The sequence below is a fragment of the Apus apus genome, chromosome 1 (genome assembly GCF_020740795.1).
Source record: "Apus apus isolate bApuApu2 chromosome 1, bApuApu2.pri.cur, whole genome shotgun sequence".
NCBI classification, from domain to species: domain Eukaryota; kingdom Metazoa; phylum Chordata; class Aves; order Apodiformes; family Apodidae; genus Apus; species Apus apus.
This window is the reverse complement of record NC_067282.1, coordinates 157,961,566-157,980,068: the sequence shown is the minus strand read 5'-3', so window position 1 is coordinate 157,980,068 and position 18,503 is coordinate 157,961,566. Positions and strand designations below refer to the sequence as shown.

At 35.0% G+C, this 18,503-nt stretch overlaps 1 protein-coding gene across 1 annotated transcript in view; it reads left to right on the top strand.

The window, feature by feature from the left end:
* Nucleotides 1–18,503, top strand: part of CFAP54 (cilia and flagella associated protein 54) — a 109,889-nt gene that overhangs the window by 47,158 nt on the left and 44,228 nt on the right. The window contains 15 exon segments of the mRNA XM_051621259.1: nt 1,091–1,234; nt 2,591–2,687; nt 5,618–5,707; nt 6,858–6,984; nt 7,739–7,823; nt 8,343–8,473; nt 10,050–10,280; nt 10,708–10,844; nt 12,476–12,654; nt 13,329–13,556; nt 13,767–13,990; nt 14,086–14,221; nt 15,856–15,970; nt 16,974–17,126; nt 17,648–17,845. Of these exon segments, the coding sequence (XP_051477219.1) occupies nt 1,091–1,234; nt 2,591–2,687; nt 5,618–5,707; nt 6,858–6,984; nt 7,739–7,823; nt 8,343–8,473; nt 10,050–10,280; nt 10,708–10,844; nt 12,476–12,654; nt 13,329–13,556; nt 13,767–13,990; nt 14,086–14,221; nt 15,856–15,970; nt 16,974–17,126; nt 17,648–17,845 (2,275 nt within the window).

Genomic DNA, 18,503 nt, shown 5'->3' with positions numbered 1-18,503 from the left:
GAAGTCATTGAAGACCTCAGCCTCTGCAATATCCTGTGTTGCTACCTTGCCCATTTCCTTCAGGAGAGGGCCTGCACTCTCCTTGGATGTCCTTTTCTCCCCAACATACCTAAGAAAGCTTTACTTACTGTTCTTAACATCCCTTCTGGCAAGAATTTAATTCTAGCAGGGATTTGGCTCTCCTAACCTGATCCCTAGCTGCTCAGACAACCTCTCTGTAATCCTCCCAGGATATCTGCCTTAGCTTCCACCCCCTGTATGCTTCCTTCTTCAGTTTGAGATTTTCTAGGAGCTGCTTACTCATCCATGCCAGCCTCCTGGAGTTTCTACCTGACTTCCTCTTAGTTCAGATGCAATGCTCTTGGGCCTGGAGGAGGTGATCCTTAAATATCAGCCAGCTTTCATGAGCCCCTCTACCCTCCAGGATGTTATCCCAAGACACTCTCTTGAGCAGATCCCTGAAGAGCCTGAAATCTGCCCTTCTGAAGTTGAGGGTAGTAAGCTTGCTGTGAGCCCTCCTTGCTGCCCTGAGGATCTTGTACTCCATCATTTCGTGGTCACTACAACCTAGGTTGCCCTTGAGCTTAAGCTCAAGCCTTTCCTAGTTGGTGAGGACAAGATCCAACATAGCACCTCTCCTTGTTCGTTCCTTGATTACTTGGAAAAGGAAGTTATCATCCTTGCACTTTAGGAACCTCCTGGATTGTTCGTGTTTTGCAGAGTTGTTCTTCCAACACATGTCAGGGTGGTTGAAGTATCCCATGAGGACCATGGCATGTGAATGTGAAGCTATTCCTATCTGTCTATATAGTACCTCGTCTGTATTATCCTCCTGCTCAGGTGGCCTGCAGCAGATCTCCACTGCAATGTCACCTGTACCTTTCTTCCCCTTAATCTTAACTCCTAAGCTCTCAGTTGGCTCCTCATCCATCCACAGGGAGAGCTCCATGCACTCCAGCTGGTAATATTTAGTTAATATAATATATATAGTTAATATGACAGTTATGTGTTTTGTCAATTATAAGTAGACAATAATGAAACATTGCATGTTATGCAAAACAAAAGTATTTAACAGAAGATTCTTTAATAGGTATTACGTTCATGGAAGGAATATGATCTAGCAGTAATTATTGTTAACTATGGGAAAAAATTGTTGGATTCCTCAGCAAGATCTTCACCCAGTCTGTCAGAAGCTATGAAAACTGAAGAAAAACAGACTAAGAAAGAAGTTAAGGTAATTGCTCTTATTTTTAGTTTTTATTTTCTCCAGAGACTGAAATTATTATTATTATTATTATTATTATTATTATTATTATTATTATTATTATTATTATTATTATTACTTCTAGTTTTAATAGTGAATGTATGGAATAAGGTTTGTGTTTTACAAGAGTTCCCAAAGTACAGCCAAGAGGCTTCTATTTGATTGTAGCCATCTGTGTTAAAACCAGTTGCAGATTGCAGTAGGTACAAGGTCTCACCTCATTGAACTGGAGAGGGCTTAGGAATATCACAGGTCAGAGCTGTGAGGATCCTGCAGATATCTACAGAATCATAGAAGCACTTTGGTTGGAAGAGACAACCAATCTTCACATATAGTTTCCAGGAATGCTTTATTAGAATTATGTAAGTAAAGAAGAGCAAAAAATGCTAAATAACATTGAAATTTAGCCTCTCAGTTTGTGTAGCAGCTGCTTGAAACTGAGTCATAATAAGAGAGTAACTTAGGAATTGTGTAGTGTGTATTTCTCAGTGAAGGATGTTAAACCTCAAAGACCTTAATACTTCCATTGAAGAGATGAAGCCGGTTGTGAGAATTTCCTGTAACTTAGAATAAAGTGTTGATTGTCCATACTTTTTTGATTTTTCTTCCATAATATTGTAAGAGATTTTACTGGTGAGTCAATTTAAAATGAGGTGAGAAAGTAGGAACAATGAGAAGAAGAAACAGTGTGAGCATGGAACTGACATATATTATAGTGTCACAAAGTCAATCAGCTTAAAGGCAAGGATTTTTGTAAGAAAATTTATAGGACACTGATAGGATCGAGGACAAAATTTTCTCCATTGTTTATTGCTGAGTTTATGTGAGCTGTTCCCAGGTTCTTAATGACACAGAGAAAGGAATCTAGGATCATAGGAATAATACAGTATCTTGATCCAAGTAGGGCTCACTGAAAATTACATTTTCACCAAAGTGAAAAAAAGTTTCCAGAGGAATATTTGTATTTCTTTAGGCAGTAAATCATCTACAGCATATTATTTTTTTTTTTTCTGGAAAACAACATATTTTGTCAAGCAATCTGTTAAAATATATTGTAGTAGCATGTGAGACTTCCCTAGAAATGTGTTCGGTGGCAGAGCTACACTCACACCCTTGAGGATCAGTCAAGAAGGAATCATGGAGCTGTACTAAAAAAAGTTACGAACATCAGTTTTATTTCACTTGAAAAGAAATACAAGACAATATTGATGAATTTATTAGATACAGAATTAGAAGACTTGGCATCTAACCTAAACTCCACTGTTGACCTGCCAGCTTCACTTAGGTAAAAGCTGTATTTTCATAATTAAATATTGGAAATTTCAGGCTGCTTCTGCAAAGACATCCCATTTAGCTGCAATGCAAAAAGCGACAGAAAATCTAAGTGTTCTTGAAGCAAATCTCCTCAAGCTGACAAAACCAGGTGGGTGTACTATTTACCTCTTCCTATGAAAATCTTGATGGTTTCTTTGTAAAAATGATTTACCTAAGAAGTACTTTTATTTCATGTATCATCCATGATAAATCAACCAAAATAATAATTTCTTTGATCTTGTTTTTACCTGGTAGTGATGTGTATAATGACTTTTATTAATCTTTTTCTAAATTTCTACCAAAATACTCTGTCCTTCTTGGAAAGGAATGGCTGTTTTTGTTCTCTTCTGTGTAATATGTGTTCTCTCAATCTGTGTAAAATTAGTTCCATGTTATTAAGTTTGCCTTATCTTCCTTTATCAGAAACTGCAGCAGCAAAGACCATTGTCCGTTTATAGCATATCTTACTAACCTACCAGTGCTAGTAGTAATGACCACTGCAGGAAATCGTAGTGGAGAAAAAGCTTCCTAAAAAAAATGAAGAGAAATTGTGCTTTTTGGGAAGAAATTGCATGTATCCTAGCATTTAACTACCTTCTAACTCAGGAATTATTTTATCAACTTTAAAATATCTTAGAGTTTGGATTATGCATAAGAATTTTCAGGCTAATAGTTCTGCTAAAGTTAGATGAACTAATAAGTAGTATTTATAAAGGAAAATTGATTAGAGCTTAAGACACAGAACCACTGTGTTTTCCCCATTATATTTACATGTCATCTTGTACTCCTTGGAGCCTGGATAGAATAATAGAATAATTTAGACTGGAAGGCATTTCTGGAATACATTTATTCCAACTCCCTGCTCAAAACAGGTGCAATTAGATCAGGTTGCTCTGGAACTTTTCCAGTAAAGTTCTGAATTTCTCTGAAGAAAGAGATTTTGCAGCCTTTATGGGCAACATGTTCAAAAAACTGACCACCCTTATGTTTAAAAAGGTTATTTAAAAGGTTAAAAGGAATTTTCTGATTTCCTGCTTGTGTCTATTGCCTCTGGTGCTATCAGAGAGGACAGTCTGTCTCTACATTCTGTATTCCTCCTATTAGGTAGGTGTAGACTCAGCCTTCTTCTCAATTCTGAGCCTCTTGCTGTGTCATGCACTCCAGCTCCTTGTCATCTTGGTAGCCCTTCACTGAACTTATTCCAGTATGTTAGAATGTCTTTTACTACAGTGTACAAATCCAAACATTATAATCTAGATACGGTCTCACAAGTGCAAAATAGAGGGGAATAATAGTTTCCCTTGACCTGCAGGATATGCTGTTTCTTATACAGCCCAGCATGCAAGTGGTCTTTGCTGCAAGGAAGGGCATGTTGCTGTTATCTTCTAGTTAGTGTCCATCATCTCTGCATATGCGTTTTTCTTAGAAGAGAAAGCGTTTCTGTAGTAAATAGAATTTAATGAGTGACCCAAAAATTCCGTCCATCTGTGCACTGATTCTTCATTTTTTGCTGCTGACATTGATGCCAGCATTCCTGCAGAACAAGTTACAGACTGAATGAATTCTGTAAATTAATTGAAAGGTACAGTGATTACTTAATAAAATTTTATTCCATTCTTACTTAATAGAAAGTTAAATTAATGGGCTGATCAGTTAGAGAGGAACGCATTTTCAGTAATTGGCAAATCCTTGATGGCTAAGCCCTGCTCTGTTGCTGAAATAGCATATTTATCAATAAGCATCAGGATACAAATTGAAGAGGAGACTTTTGCTGAGGATGTTCAAAACATAACAAAGCTTGCAGCTGTCCTTACAAATGTGTTTAAGTGTTTCAGGACAATGTGCACACCAGTAGAGCATGCTGCTAAAAATATTTTTGGGAAAACCTTTTAATAGGAAATCCTGAAATGTGGATCAACACTTAGAATTCCATTGCTGATAGTCTACAAGTAAAATAAAAGTGAGCTGAGTATGCCTCTTCCATAAGAAACTGAGAAAAACTAAATATTTCATACACAGCACAATTTACATTCTGAAAATGCAAATGTTTTCCCATTTGAAACAAATGGGAGGTATTATTCTTTGTGAAAATGCTCATTGGAAGCAATATGGTTTTGGACTTGTCAAATAGGAGAGAGTACTAATAAAGAGTGTGACTTGTCATAGAAAGAAAATAAAAAAGCCCATGCTTATCCTGTTGCATTCAGCAGGCTTCAACTGACTGCGGCCACTGGAGGGTGTAGCTATTCATCCTCTATCACAATGGGTTGTTCCAGAGTGCATTTTTAATCTCTTTTTTTCTCAGGGACCAGCTGCATTGATCTTTCTCAAACACAGAACTTGCCTAAGCACAAAATGTGTAGGTCATATTTCTTTCATAAGGCAAAATAGCAACTACCATATGTAACATTGTCCTGGTGCTCATCAGCTGGTAACACAGTTGTGTTGAACTCTCAGAAGCTTGAATTCAAGTTACTATTCTCCTATATACTGTATATTATACTTGTATCTATATATTGTGTATTTTATTTATATCTGTATCTAATGTATTATTTATAGAATAGCAATACATTTGTATACATATATTTATATAACTATTTAGGTGAAGAAAAAGAAATTCCTTTACCTATTTATGCTATCCATACGCTGAGCATGTGTGTAAGCACTGGTCACTGTCAGCATCATGTGCTCAGTTAATGCTGTATAGCTTAAAACATTTCCTTACTGCACATCCTCCTCCACGGATGATTTTGCACCTTTTTTAGACCTCTGATGAACTCCAGACATCCTACTCATTAGTCTAGTAGCTGGAAGTCCATCAGGCATATCTGTGAGCTTTTTACTTTTTAAGTGGCACAGCTACTAATGTTAGAGGAAAAGAGCAAGCTTTTGAATTTCTCTCTAAATGACAACGAGAGGTTTAAAAGCAAATTGCACTACAGACAGATTTTTCTAGTCTTCATTTATGATTCCAGGTAGCGTTTCTATTGTACACTATCACTGCATGTCATAATGGATTTTATTTGGTTATTGATGTAGCTTGTAGATCAGAGCTTACAGGACAGGAAGATCCTTTGTTCCTTTACCCTGTAATTTCATGTTGGACGTCAAACAGTGCTTATCAAGAAGGTAGGATAATTCATATTTATTTTAATTTTAAAGGCTTCTTTACTTCAGAAAGTCACCAGTAAAGCTATCTACTTCTTGCTTGGAATAAGCTTTGGAAACTTCCTCTTAATTTTATTCTCAAAAATACAAAATCAAGTAAAACATAGCTTAAAAAAGGTTCTTAATACGGTCACATTTAGAAGTGTATTAAATGCTTGCAACAAATTATTTTAGATGCTAATGTTAAGTATATAAAATATGAATATTCAAATAATTCGATTAATGGTTATTTTCTACTGACCTTAAAAATGAGCTCATTTTTAAAAAGTTGTGCCAAGTCTCAAAAATTCTGTTTGTATGAATGTTCTTTTGAATGTTCTTTTTAACTTGAGATATCAAATTTCTACATTAAATTATGTTACTGAAAGAAGAATTCACAAAAGTCTGAGTAAACCTGTGGTTTTGAAATAAGATTTAAGATTTTGGTATGTGGCCTTTGTCACTACCTTATTTTTTTTTTAATAATAGTCTTTGAAATAACAATGTAGCCTAGCCTGTAAAGTTAGTGTACCTTTCAGATAGGATCAATATTTATTTGTTGATGGCAAAAAAATTATGAAGGCTGCCAAACAGTAGAAGTAGTTTGCAAACAATTAAAAAGCTACCTAAAATCTAGACAACACAGTTTCACCTCTGCACTGAGAACTGTGTGATACTTTTAGGCTAATGTGTCTGTCACTGAGAAAAGCAACTTAAGTGAACAGGATACAATTACTTTGTTTATGCTTGCTTTATTGTTTTTTCAGAATTTTCAGGCATGTGTGCAATTAGGCATATTGAATGTCTTTATAAAATTTTTTTGCATGGGGTACTGCATGGTAAAAAAATAGTTCCAAACCTGTTTGCTCAGTCCCTAAAATATTTGTCAATCTAGGAGTATAAAAAGAGTGAACTTGTGATTCTGGATACCTGGTCACAAGAAGTATTTAGCAACAGCTATTGTGTATCATGACTTATCTTATTTTACTACCAGTATGCCTTTCCTCTATCAGCATGCAACATGAAATGAATACATACTTTGAGACATACATAGCTATAGTTATAGCTGAACCCAGAAACTGCTACAGCATAAATGAAAAACCTGTGTTAATTATTTGTTACTTTGTTGCAGTGATGAAATTCAGAAATAATTCGCGTTTTCTTGAGTTCTTTGTTCAAGTTTTGCACAAAATCATGAATGAAGAGAACTTTCAATGTGTTTTGGAGTGGGCAGGCAATGTGGAAGATTACTTGAAAAGGTAGATCTCTGTTACAGTAGCACTGAAAAACTACTATTTTGGTTCACCAGTGTCACAGTTAGAGCAGAAAATGTAAATTGTACTTGGTAGGAATCCCATCTGCAGCCATTTCGATGGCTCCTACTGTGCAGAAGTTCCATGAACACAGGATTATATAGCTACAGAAAATACTGTATTATGACCTGGTTGTACACAGAGACTTCTCCCTTGGCTGTGTCTGATTAAGACTCCTGTCTCCATTGGCGATTTCCAGGATTTTCCTTTTCACAGACACCACTTGGTACTATGGCCATTTGCCATATCATTATTATGAGGCAGTGGGATAGTTTAGAAAAACTTGTTGGATTAAATCAAGAGCAAAGTGGTCAGGACCTCCTGTAACATCTAAAAAATTCTATACAGAAAGAAGTGGAACCAAATTGTAGACACTTAAGTAAAAGGTTCCCAAAGAAATTTAACTATAACTTTGGACATGAAGAAGTTCTTTGCAGAATTCCCAAGTGAATTTGGGAAAAAAAGTGTTTTGTTTTACTGGGAGTCAGGAAGGTGAATAGTTGTTGCCTATAAATTCAGATTTCTGGAATAAACCTTGAAAGTGAGCACTCCCTCTTTTTGAAGGAAAAGAGGAAAAGCTGCTGAATTTTCAACTTCCAGTGAAAAAGGAATGGCATCTGCTCTATCTGTTCCCAAAGATACCTTTTAACTATGACAGGAGTTTAACATGATGCTGATTTTAACATTATTTGTTTGTCAGGAGAAACGACCAACTTCTTTGTATCGATGGAACTCTTCCAGAAAGGAAGGATAGACACACTACAGGAGCTGCAGGGCTTCAGAAAGTGAGTTTTACTTTTAAAAAGTCATGTAGGTCTTTACTGGACAGCAACACCATAAGCACAAACATAAATTTTAAAACCTGTCTCAATTAAACCTGAGCTGGAAACATGCACAATTACTAAAATTTGGGATACAAACTCTAGTCCCTTAGCTCACCTCTGCACTCCTCGAACCAGGAAGAAAAGCTGGCATGGGGCTTATCTGAAAGAGGAATTTGAGATGAGTCAGAGTAATGAATTTCAAAATCATTGAAAACTTGCCTTTCATCAGCTCCCTTTAAAAAAACAGTATGTTAATAGGAAATGCCTTGGGTACCATCAGAAAAGAAAATGAAAAGCTTTCTGGAATATTAAATAACTCTTTTGCTGTCTTATTTTGGAAAACATTTCCAGAATTTATTTTCTGCTCTCTTCTGTTCCTGCATAAGCCTAAAGGCTGCATACCTCAAGTAATTGATAATGTAGGTATAAATAAGTATTTGAAGTATATTTAAGATTTTCATGGAAGATTTTTTTTTAAAGAATACGAAGACCTCACCTTTAAAGAAACAAGAGGCATCAGCTTTGAAGAAAACAGGAAAAGCAGCCTCGCATTCTATTCCAAAAAAGGGGACTCTTAGACAGTATTTAATGAAAGATCCAGATGCACAAAGGTAAATGAACATAAGCTGTCAGGTACATATGCAGAGCTAAACTATTTTGACGGAAATCTCGTTTCCAAGTAAGTGTGTATTTTAAAACTTTTTTCTGTCAAAGGGATGAATTTGTGCACAGTTCACTCCCTTTTCTGCTTTAGTTTGATATAAAATTGGCTTCCACTCAGGAAAACAAAATCTATCTCATTTCTGTTTCAGAGAATAACTGTTGAAGATTGTGAGGTATTTGTATTAATAATCAAAGACTGTATTTCAGTTGTGTTGAGCATGTTGAGTCATCATGGTGGAAAAGCTACTTTAGTCTGCATACTGTAAAGCTTTTCAAACTGTGTTTGGGAGTTTACCTGTTAGAAATCTAATAAAGAATATTTCTCTTTTCCTGATGTTCTCATAGTTTCAGACTGACTTTTGTCATCCCTTTCTAGCCTTTTTTAGATTCTCTGTAGCTTTTGGAAAACTGTTTCTTGATAGAAACAAATGAAAATTCAATCACCTCTTTTGGCAGATTATTGTATATATTTGGTCAACTCATTAATAATAGTACTTTCTGACTCAAAATAATTTGTAATATTCATAACCTGGTGCTTTGGTCACTTATGTTTCCAACAATTAGCAAGTAGAAAACTAGAATTATCTGAACACAAGCAATCATACAACTGACTCTAGAAGTGTTTTAAATAACCTCAAAAAAGTCTTCCGTACACTAAATATTTACCTAAATTGACCATTTTTCCTCCTTGACAGAAAAAACCTAACTTACCTAACATAATTTTCGTGGCTTTGATTGAAGAGGGGATATTTAACTTATTCTGGGCTTTTTGCTTTTTCAGCTACTCTTTGATATCTTACATAATAATATTGCTCTATAATATAATCAGTGGTGTATATGATATACTGTTCTGCCCACATTTTAAAGGTGAAAAACCATCAGAAAAATAATTTAGATTGATAAAGGGATCTGTTTGCAGTTTATAGAAATAAATTAAAAAAAAAGATATTTGATTTGGCTACATCATTGTATGTGTGCCAGGTAATATAGAACGGTTTTATCTGGCAGAGAAACAGAAAAATCTATGGCTGGAAATTAAAACCAGGCATACACATTTGAAATAAAATGTTTTCTCACATTGAGGATGGTTAGCTACCAAAACACAGCAATAAAAAGAATGATCCACATTTATAGTGTAATAGCAGACCTTCCATCTCCTGAACAGACTGTTTGAAACACACTGTGTTAGCTGTAATAACCCTTTTGGAAGATTCAGATGCAAATAACTTCAAACACAGAGCTAAGCTTTTTGTAAGTACTAAGACAAATATCTTTGGAAAGTTGTTAAAATGTAAGATAGGATTTAGTGTGTTAAATGCACTTAAAGAAGGAAAGCACAACTTCTTGTTTTGACTGCAGCAAAAATCCTTTTGCTAGAAGTATGTCATATGCTTCTGAGTTAATACAAGTCTGTGGATATGAAATGGGATGTTTGTGTGTATCTTTACCATGATTTCTTTTTTTTTCCTGGAGGTTCAGAGAAGCACAGTTTCATTTCTTGCTACTTCATATATTTTGATTTAGGAGATGCGACAAAGAGTTGCTCAAAGTAGCTCATAACACTTTGGTGATACTGCTGAAACCAATTGTGAGTAATTACTTAAAACAAAAGAAGTTTCATCAAATATGTCTTGAAGAGATGCCCTGGAGGTCTCAGATGAATATCCATCTGGCACTTGCACACTACAACTTGCTTAGAAAGGAACTGGAAGAGCAATATGGCATTGAAATTTGTGGTTCACAGCATCTGGACAGGTATATCTTACTGCATCATCAGTGATTAGTGTTAATGTGGATTATTGTGTTATTGCCATTAATGCAAACAGATCTGAATTACAATATCGTCAGTCGGTTTATCATGTGAACAGTTCAGTATCCAAATGTGAATTGATTTATTATGTAACAAGTTTTGCTTTCCATCATATGGCAGGTGACATGCACATTTTTGGTTGCTCACTTGACCGGTCCGATGGAAGTTTTGAAATATACCACACTGTGCTGTTTTTTGTTTCCTTACAAGTTTTGGTCATCATTCGTTATTTCTGATTCCTGAAGCTGCTGGATAGTAATCAAAATTCACTTTTGAGAAACTGAATTTTTTGTGTATATCAAAATTATTTTAAATACTATATCTGTGGGGTTTTTCGTGTGCTTTCTTTTTTTTTTATCTCCCATTCTGCAGTTACAAAATTTTGGATCCTGAAATATTCTCATTAAATAACTCTGGCACGGTAGTGGTGAGAGAAGATGTAGAGAGTAACATGAGAACAACAACTCCTCCTCTCCTTAAAACATCAGGAATGACCAAAAAACAAATTTGTAAGAACTTTTAATGGGTACACAACTGCAATCAGTTTCAACTTAACTTTCTCTTAATTTTTATCTTGACCTCCATCATTAGTTCACCACTTCACCTTTGGAAAAACACTAATGTCAATTTAAAGAGAAGATGCTTCTGGATTTCAAAAGTGTCCTCCATATTTACTTGTTTTTTCATACCTAGTATAAAAAAGAAGTCATAGTCAATAATGGGACATTTATACTAACTCTTAAGTTATAACAAGAATTTATATGTTTAGAAATGCTAATACATTAGTGATACTAGCTTTTGGTTTGCAGAAGCCATGCTACACAGTGCTATTAAACTGATAATATTCCATATTATTCTTAATTGTTCTGTGGGTGTTAATTGGTCTGTAGTTTCCTTTAGATTTCTTATCAGGGCAATTGTTTCTTGAGACAATCTGCAAATCTTTCTGAAAGTTACAGACTGAAGTTATCTTTCAATCTTTAAGTAGAATAATTTAGGTTTTCTTCTTTATCTTTTGCTCCCCAGTTTTGTCCTGTGGCAAAGACTCCCTTTTTATCTTCTACGACTTTTACTTCAGTTATCTGTTTTTCACACTTACTATTCTATTATCCCAACTATTTTGAGTAACATCCATTGAGGTTTCAACAGGAGCTGAAAGGCTCCTGTTTGTAGGTGACTGTGAAACATAGGACTTTGATTACTTCAGAGGTTGGTGATAACATACAAGTCAGAGCAAAGTAGTCTGCCTGGACACCACAAGTTCAAGATGAAATCACAAGTCTGGTCTTTTCAAAAGTGCTTCAGGGAACACCTTGCTTCAGCTGTAGAGAGCAAAATTTTCCTATCATTCCATGTAGTACTTCCTTAGGTAGGAACCAACCAGCCTCTTTGCCTTTTCCAAGGAAGTGTGACAAAAACTAGCAGTTGAATTCACTGGTTCTCTTTGCAACACCTTGCGGTACTATTTTGTCTTGATGCTTACAAGTCACTGAGAAACCAGTCACTGAAAATTGCTGAAAACTAACAGAAATGCTGTTTATTACCCGCTAACCTTTGCAGCAATTCTGAATGAAAGTTTCATGAAATGTATAGTTTGCCATAGCATTCAAATACTGTAGCTTGAAATTAGCTTCTTCCTGAAACCTATAGCTCAGATATTGCTATATCCCACTATCATAAAACTTTGTATTTCCCCTTTGAATATATTTGGTATTGAATAAAATGATTAAGCTATTCTTCACATACTGCAGAATTTGTCACAAGTCTTGCTTTCTTCCTGACTTCTCCTTTTAAGAGGCCTATGTTTCAGAAGGGTTCTTGGGAGCTTAGCACATGGTGGTGTCGTCCTAAAACTTAACTTCTTTGAGGGTTGAGTTTTGGCTTTGAGGTTGAAAACTATTTGGTACACATTAGTATTCTGCTAAAACTATTTTTAGCTCTGCTTCTTCCAAAACTTAAGTAAAAGCATCTTAGATTTTAAACATCATAACCTCATAAATATGATAACCTTAATACTGGCATTATCTAACATTCAAGTATTTAGCTGCCACAGGAAAATCCTAGCTGGCTGATAGTATTTTCTTTTTCATTTTTTTGAGAACTTGGACTAATTTTTAACCAGTGAACTTCTTGTCTTGAGGTACAGGTAAATCTGAGCACAGCATTAAACTCCGTGGAACAGATACTCCTGAAACTAAAAGAAAAAAAAAAACAGAAATATCTGTCTCTCGTTCCCCCAAAGAACGCAACCAGGTTCTGTCAAGTAGCACTTTATTGGAGCGTTTTACAAAAATCTTCTTGCATTTAAGAAGAGCAGTGGTAAGATGTGCTTTCTTATGAAACATTTAATTTATTGCTAAGCATTGCATTACAGTACTTTCTACTTTCTACATAGCCAACTCACTTTAGAAACTTAAAAAAAACTTCAGTGTGAAAAAACAGTGATTTCTCATCTTCTGCAAAATGTCCAAGTACAGTTTATGAAATGTCAGACATATCACCTATTATAATGTATATTTCTATCAAGCATATAGGAATGTATATAAATGTTTTATTTTTCATTTAGTCTTTGTAACTTTTTCATGCTTGTAAATACTTGAAGACTTACCTTTCCCTGTACTAGTCTTAATGAATGCCTCAGTAGCATAAAAGAAGGACCAGTGATTGAAAGGAAATGCAGACTATACTTCCCATAAATGCTTCTAAAACCCAGTGAAAATACATGTATAGGGGGTGTGACTTAATTTTTGTTTCTTATTCTCACACCAAAAGCAACAATTAAATTAAGTTGTAAATTAATGCCCCTATGAAAATTTCCAGATAAGGTTCTATAATGCTTTATATACATTGATGTATTGAATGATCTTTTATTAAAGGTAATCCATAGGCTGTAATTTTGAAAGTTTACTTATACCTAAGCTTTGCAATAAAAGAATTAAGCTCTTAATTTCTGTATGTCCAAAGTATAATTATATTTTTAATTATATGCACAGGTTCTTGCTCACCGTGGTGGCCACTGGACTTTGCTTCAAAATGCTTGTCGAGAACTTTGGAACTATACTCAAGAATTACAACTGATTGCTAATCATTTACATTCCCATATGGGTACATTTCCCATTACCAGGACTTTTCTTCAGAACACCATATGGTTGCCATTTTATTTGGCATCAGACATGATCATTGATATGATAACTGAACTACAAGCAAGCAGGTCTCTTAAGGTAGAAATTATTTTTTATTAAGACAGTATCCTCTTTTTTATCATAACATCAGCAGAGATAGTTTTCTTTCTCTTGCATTATATTCTGATATTTCCAAGTCATTCTCTGTAAGAAGTTTTTAGAGATTTACGGTATTTTCTTATCTTTTTAATTTTGTTTGACCCAAAAATTTTTGAAATTAACAGGTAGAATAATGTGTCTTCCCTGTAGATTGTGGATCCTGAAGGAGACTTCTGCATCCCCAGTTGTTTAGGAGGTATTATGGATGAGAATGGTGGATCTAATCTTCATCCACAGTCTCCCTTGGACGATGTGAATGTGGTTGACTTGAAATGTATATGTAATCTGATTCTTAAAACAATAGAATTGTTATATCAACTGGAGAAGTGGGAAGCACTGGTACACATAGCTGTACAATTTAATATATTTACGCAGTAAGTTTAAACCAACTGTAATAAAACTGAAAAGCAATGTTATACAGTTAAATATACCATTATTTTCCTTAATTACTATATTTTGCTTTTTTCAGTGAGAGATACACAGAACAAGTGAGTCCACTGCTGGTGTATGCTCAGAGGCAGCTGCTGAAAAGGATGCAGCAATTCAGTGGCCCAGAGAGCCATGAATCTCATTTCATAAAATCTGTGTCTGATAGTGCACATAAGGTGAACCACAGATTTATTTTTTGGTCATTCACATTCAATGTGAACTACATGTAGAGAAGTACATTCACTGAGTAGATTAATATGTTTTTTCATAAAGTTCACAAATAATAAATTATAATAATGAACATAATTGTTTAAAGTGTGTGGAAAAAAAGGCTTATATTATGTGATTCCAGCAACAGCAGAGGTCTGGACTTGATAACCCAAAGAACATTTCTTCCATGCATAACGTACCCATTACACATGATGAGCCTAAATCTAATTTAATATAAATTCTTCATGCCACTCTTTTAACCTGAAAGTATTTCTCTGGATATTGCACAATCTTTGTGATTAATTAAAATTACATACAAAGAGATTGCTTTGTTTCTGCATTAGAGTACTGCTTCTAAAGACCAAAATTAATAAAATTGAGTTAACTCAAACACTGACAATACCAAAAAAAACTTGGAAAAACTTGACCACCAACAAAAAACCCCATAAGCTGCTCAGTATGTTTCTCTCATTAAAAGCCACATAGTAAACTGACCTCGCCACTTGGATTTTTTTCATGGAATTAGCTATTTAAAATTATAATTCACCTTTTTTTTTAACCTAAGGTTTATTTCTTAGAAGTTTCACTAAAGTCATCACACAGTTGATACCTCTAATATGTTTCTATTACTAATATAAACACAGGACTTGAAGGAGAATGAGGAACGTGAGGTTTGTTCTGAATGTGAACATGGGTTTCGGGAGTCCATTGCCTTGCCTAGAGGCAGCACACAGGTGCTCAGGGCTCGCAGGAACTCAGAAGGTGCTTCTGGCTTGTGAAGGGCAGCTGAGCTGCTCAGTCTTGTCTCTCTGCAAGGCTGTTTCCTGCTGACTTCTTTCAGTCCCTGCTCTTCAGAACATGATCCTTTGTCTAAAAAAAAGGGCAGTGTGACAAACCACTAAATAGTAATCATAGTTTTGAAAAACAACTTACGGAATAAAGACTGATGTTAGGTAATAGTAATAAGGATTGTTCAAAAAAGACATCATCAGGTTAGAAATGTGGAAGGTTTGGCTACATTTTGCAGTGTGGTGCCATTCAAAGAGACTAGAACTAGCTCTGAACTGGTTCTTTTGCTTCTGAAGTGATGTAGCTACATTAGCAAAATAAAATGCCTGTGCTGGATCAGCCCTTTATAGAAGTCTGGAAGTTTGCTTCTTCAACAGGGTTAGACTGCTTCCATTACTTACTTAGAGCTATTTTGTATAAGGCTACACAGCTTTACATTGTGCTTGACAGGCAGTGTGCTCTTTAGGCATCCTTGCACAGACAGGTTCTTTGTAAGCATGCATTTATCCAGACAAAGAAAGGTGGAATACTTGCTGAACATCAACAAGTTGCTCATGATTATGGCAAATACTAAATAAGTTACAAGTTTAATTCATTAACATCTAAACACTAATATGTTACATCTAATATTTAGGTATGAATGTTTCCTCTCTTAGTGACAAGGGTACTGGTTTTACATCATTGGTGTTTTATAGATTAGTCCTCTTTTATTTTGTGATATGAATGAGTATTTAGATACTAAACTTTAAGCACCAACAATTTAGTTTTCTGAATATTTTGGCTTTAACATGAAGCAAAACTTCCCCTTTAGATGAGCTGCAGAAATTACATTGAGCAGAAATTACAGCTGCCTGTTGCCTGTTCTCCTCGTGAACTGATTATTCCTGAATGGTTCTTCTCTCCTGACATGCAAAAGGATTATACAGGTCAGAGCACATTTCATTATTGTTAGTTCTCTTTTCTCCCAACCCCTTCCCTTTTTTTCATACTGGATTTTGTTTTTTAATTCCTCCTTATCATAGGTCTTCTACTGCTCCTAAAATCTGTTTTGTTTAGTATAAACTCAGTTTTGCCTTCAAATTTTTATTCTTGATATTTTGCATGGATAATAATGTTGGTAACACCTTTCTGAATATACTCAGAGGGTATCTGAAAACGGAGAAAAGCTGTTGTCATCCAGATGCCAGATGACCTACAGTATGTTGAGTGCTCTTGGTCCAGTTTTCCACTGGTATTGTTGGATATCCAGCAACATATCCAGAAGTTAATGTGAACCTGCACTGATTTTAATAGACTCAATAGAAAAAACTGAAGTGTAAGGTGACAACAAACCTATTTTACCAACAATACTTATTCTTTCCAGTGGGATTAAAATGTTACAGTCATTAAGGAAAGTTTGTAAAGCATAGTTCACAGATATGACAATGCATTGTACACAAGGCTTTGTGTTCAATTCAGCTGAGGAATGTCATTAAACAATAAGTAATGCTGTATGTAATGTGTAACATAAGATTATGCATTCAGAGAAGACAGCACTCACAGGTTTGGTATATAGGAACTATGGGAGTTATAGGAAATGGGATCAGCAGTTGTAGTAAAAGATTTGTTTCCAATCTTCAGTCACCAGAATTCAGAGCAGCATGCTGAGCTGAAGCATGGCCAGTGAAATTGGAGTTCAGGAAATACAGATGTCACATGACAACTAAAATGTAACACTGAAAAAGATACAAATGCTCAAAAGTGTTAGCGGTGGTTAATAGTTTTGCTTTAATTCATAATCCAACATGAAACAAGGGTGAACATTACATTAATATATTTTATTTTTTAAGTTGTGGAATTGTTCAAATGGAAGTTTTGGGGGGCATGCTTTACTAAAATATATATTTATGTAATGCAAAATTTTTATCCATAATTATTAATTCTTTTTAGATTGTAATCAAGCCAAAGCCCTCGTTTATGTACCTCTTGATGTGAATGATACACTGAAATGTTTTAGAGAAACTCTACAAAATTCTAAACATCACAGCAGAGCACTGAGACACAGCAGAAAGCTACTTTCATTACTTCTTGCATACACACAAGGTGAGTTATTTTTTGTAGTGTTTCTCATTTAATAAAGTGTGTATGCAGTTAAAATAATACAGAGTGGAAGAAATAGATTATTTTAAATTCAAGTTTTAGTTGTTACTGATGATTATAAAAAGCATAGAAAAGGGAGTTATATATGAAGTTCTGTAAGCCCAAGCTTTAAACCTGATTTCCTGCGATTTGTGTCTTATGGTTGGATGATTTTATTTATTTTTTTTTTAATCCAGCTCTTTCTGTCTGCACACAAACCTCAGTCACAGGGCTAACTGGCAGCTCTTCCCAAGTTTATTTTCTCTAGTAGGGTACATATATTCATTTGTTTGCCCTAAGCAATGAGCTGTGTCCAAGGAGTTTAACTAGGAGACACACAAGATCATACCATAGGAAGCTGGATAAAAATAGGCTACACAGGAATTGTGTATTTGTTTGAGTAATGTGGTGTGGAAATATTTGTGGTGCTGGAAATAGTATAATACTTTTCCAAACTGATTGTATAAATCACTTTTCTGATCTAGAAAACCGTGGAAAAGCAATCAGCAGTAATATCACTTCAGAGAGAAGGGTGACATTTAATATGGGAGTTGAACTGACATTCCTACCAATACCATGGGACCTTGCACGAGAAAATTTTATTTCCTCCAGTATGGTTGAGAGTAAACCAATGCCACCATCGCAGTTCTCAGTAGTGATCTCTTCTTATGAACAAACAATTGGTAATTTAAAAAATAAATTTCTGTTTACACTTCAGATGTAGTATCATTCTACCTATCTGTGTTCATATATGTTTATTCCAGTGTTATTTTCCTCTGTCAGTTTACAGATATACTCAACCTTTCTGTTGATTCAGAAAATCTGCAGTAGATCCTAAACAAGCCACTAGTTAGTTCATAACCTCTACAGTTACCTAATTTTTTTAAAAAGATACCAATTAAACCCAAATTAAAATCTGCTATAATGTTTAGCAGATTCTTTTTCATTCCATTCTAGGAAACAGACCTTTTCAGTTCTGTATATTTGAATATGTGACCTAATTGCTTGGCTTCCATGTTACATTCTACTGTGGCTTTACTCATACAGTTACAGTTCAGCACTGCTACCTGTTTTTTACCTGTTTTTCCTCTGTGACACAACAGGTAAAGTGTAGCAGGTCAACAGATGCCATAAGTTGTTTTATTTGAAGTAAGAGGTCTAGAAATGACCCAGGGACAGTGCTGCTGTGCAGAGGTCACTGTTGATCTCTTGAAAAGGAAGACATTTGACAAGTCTGAGAAAACAATAAGAAAGCTTAGGTAAACAGATCCATAAATACATCCTACTCTTCTTTTTAGTTAGTAGAAAAAAGAAATTGTATGTTTGAAGGTAAAATCTACA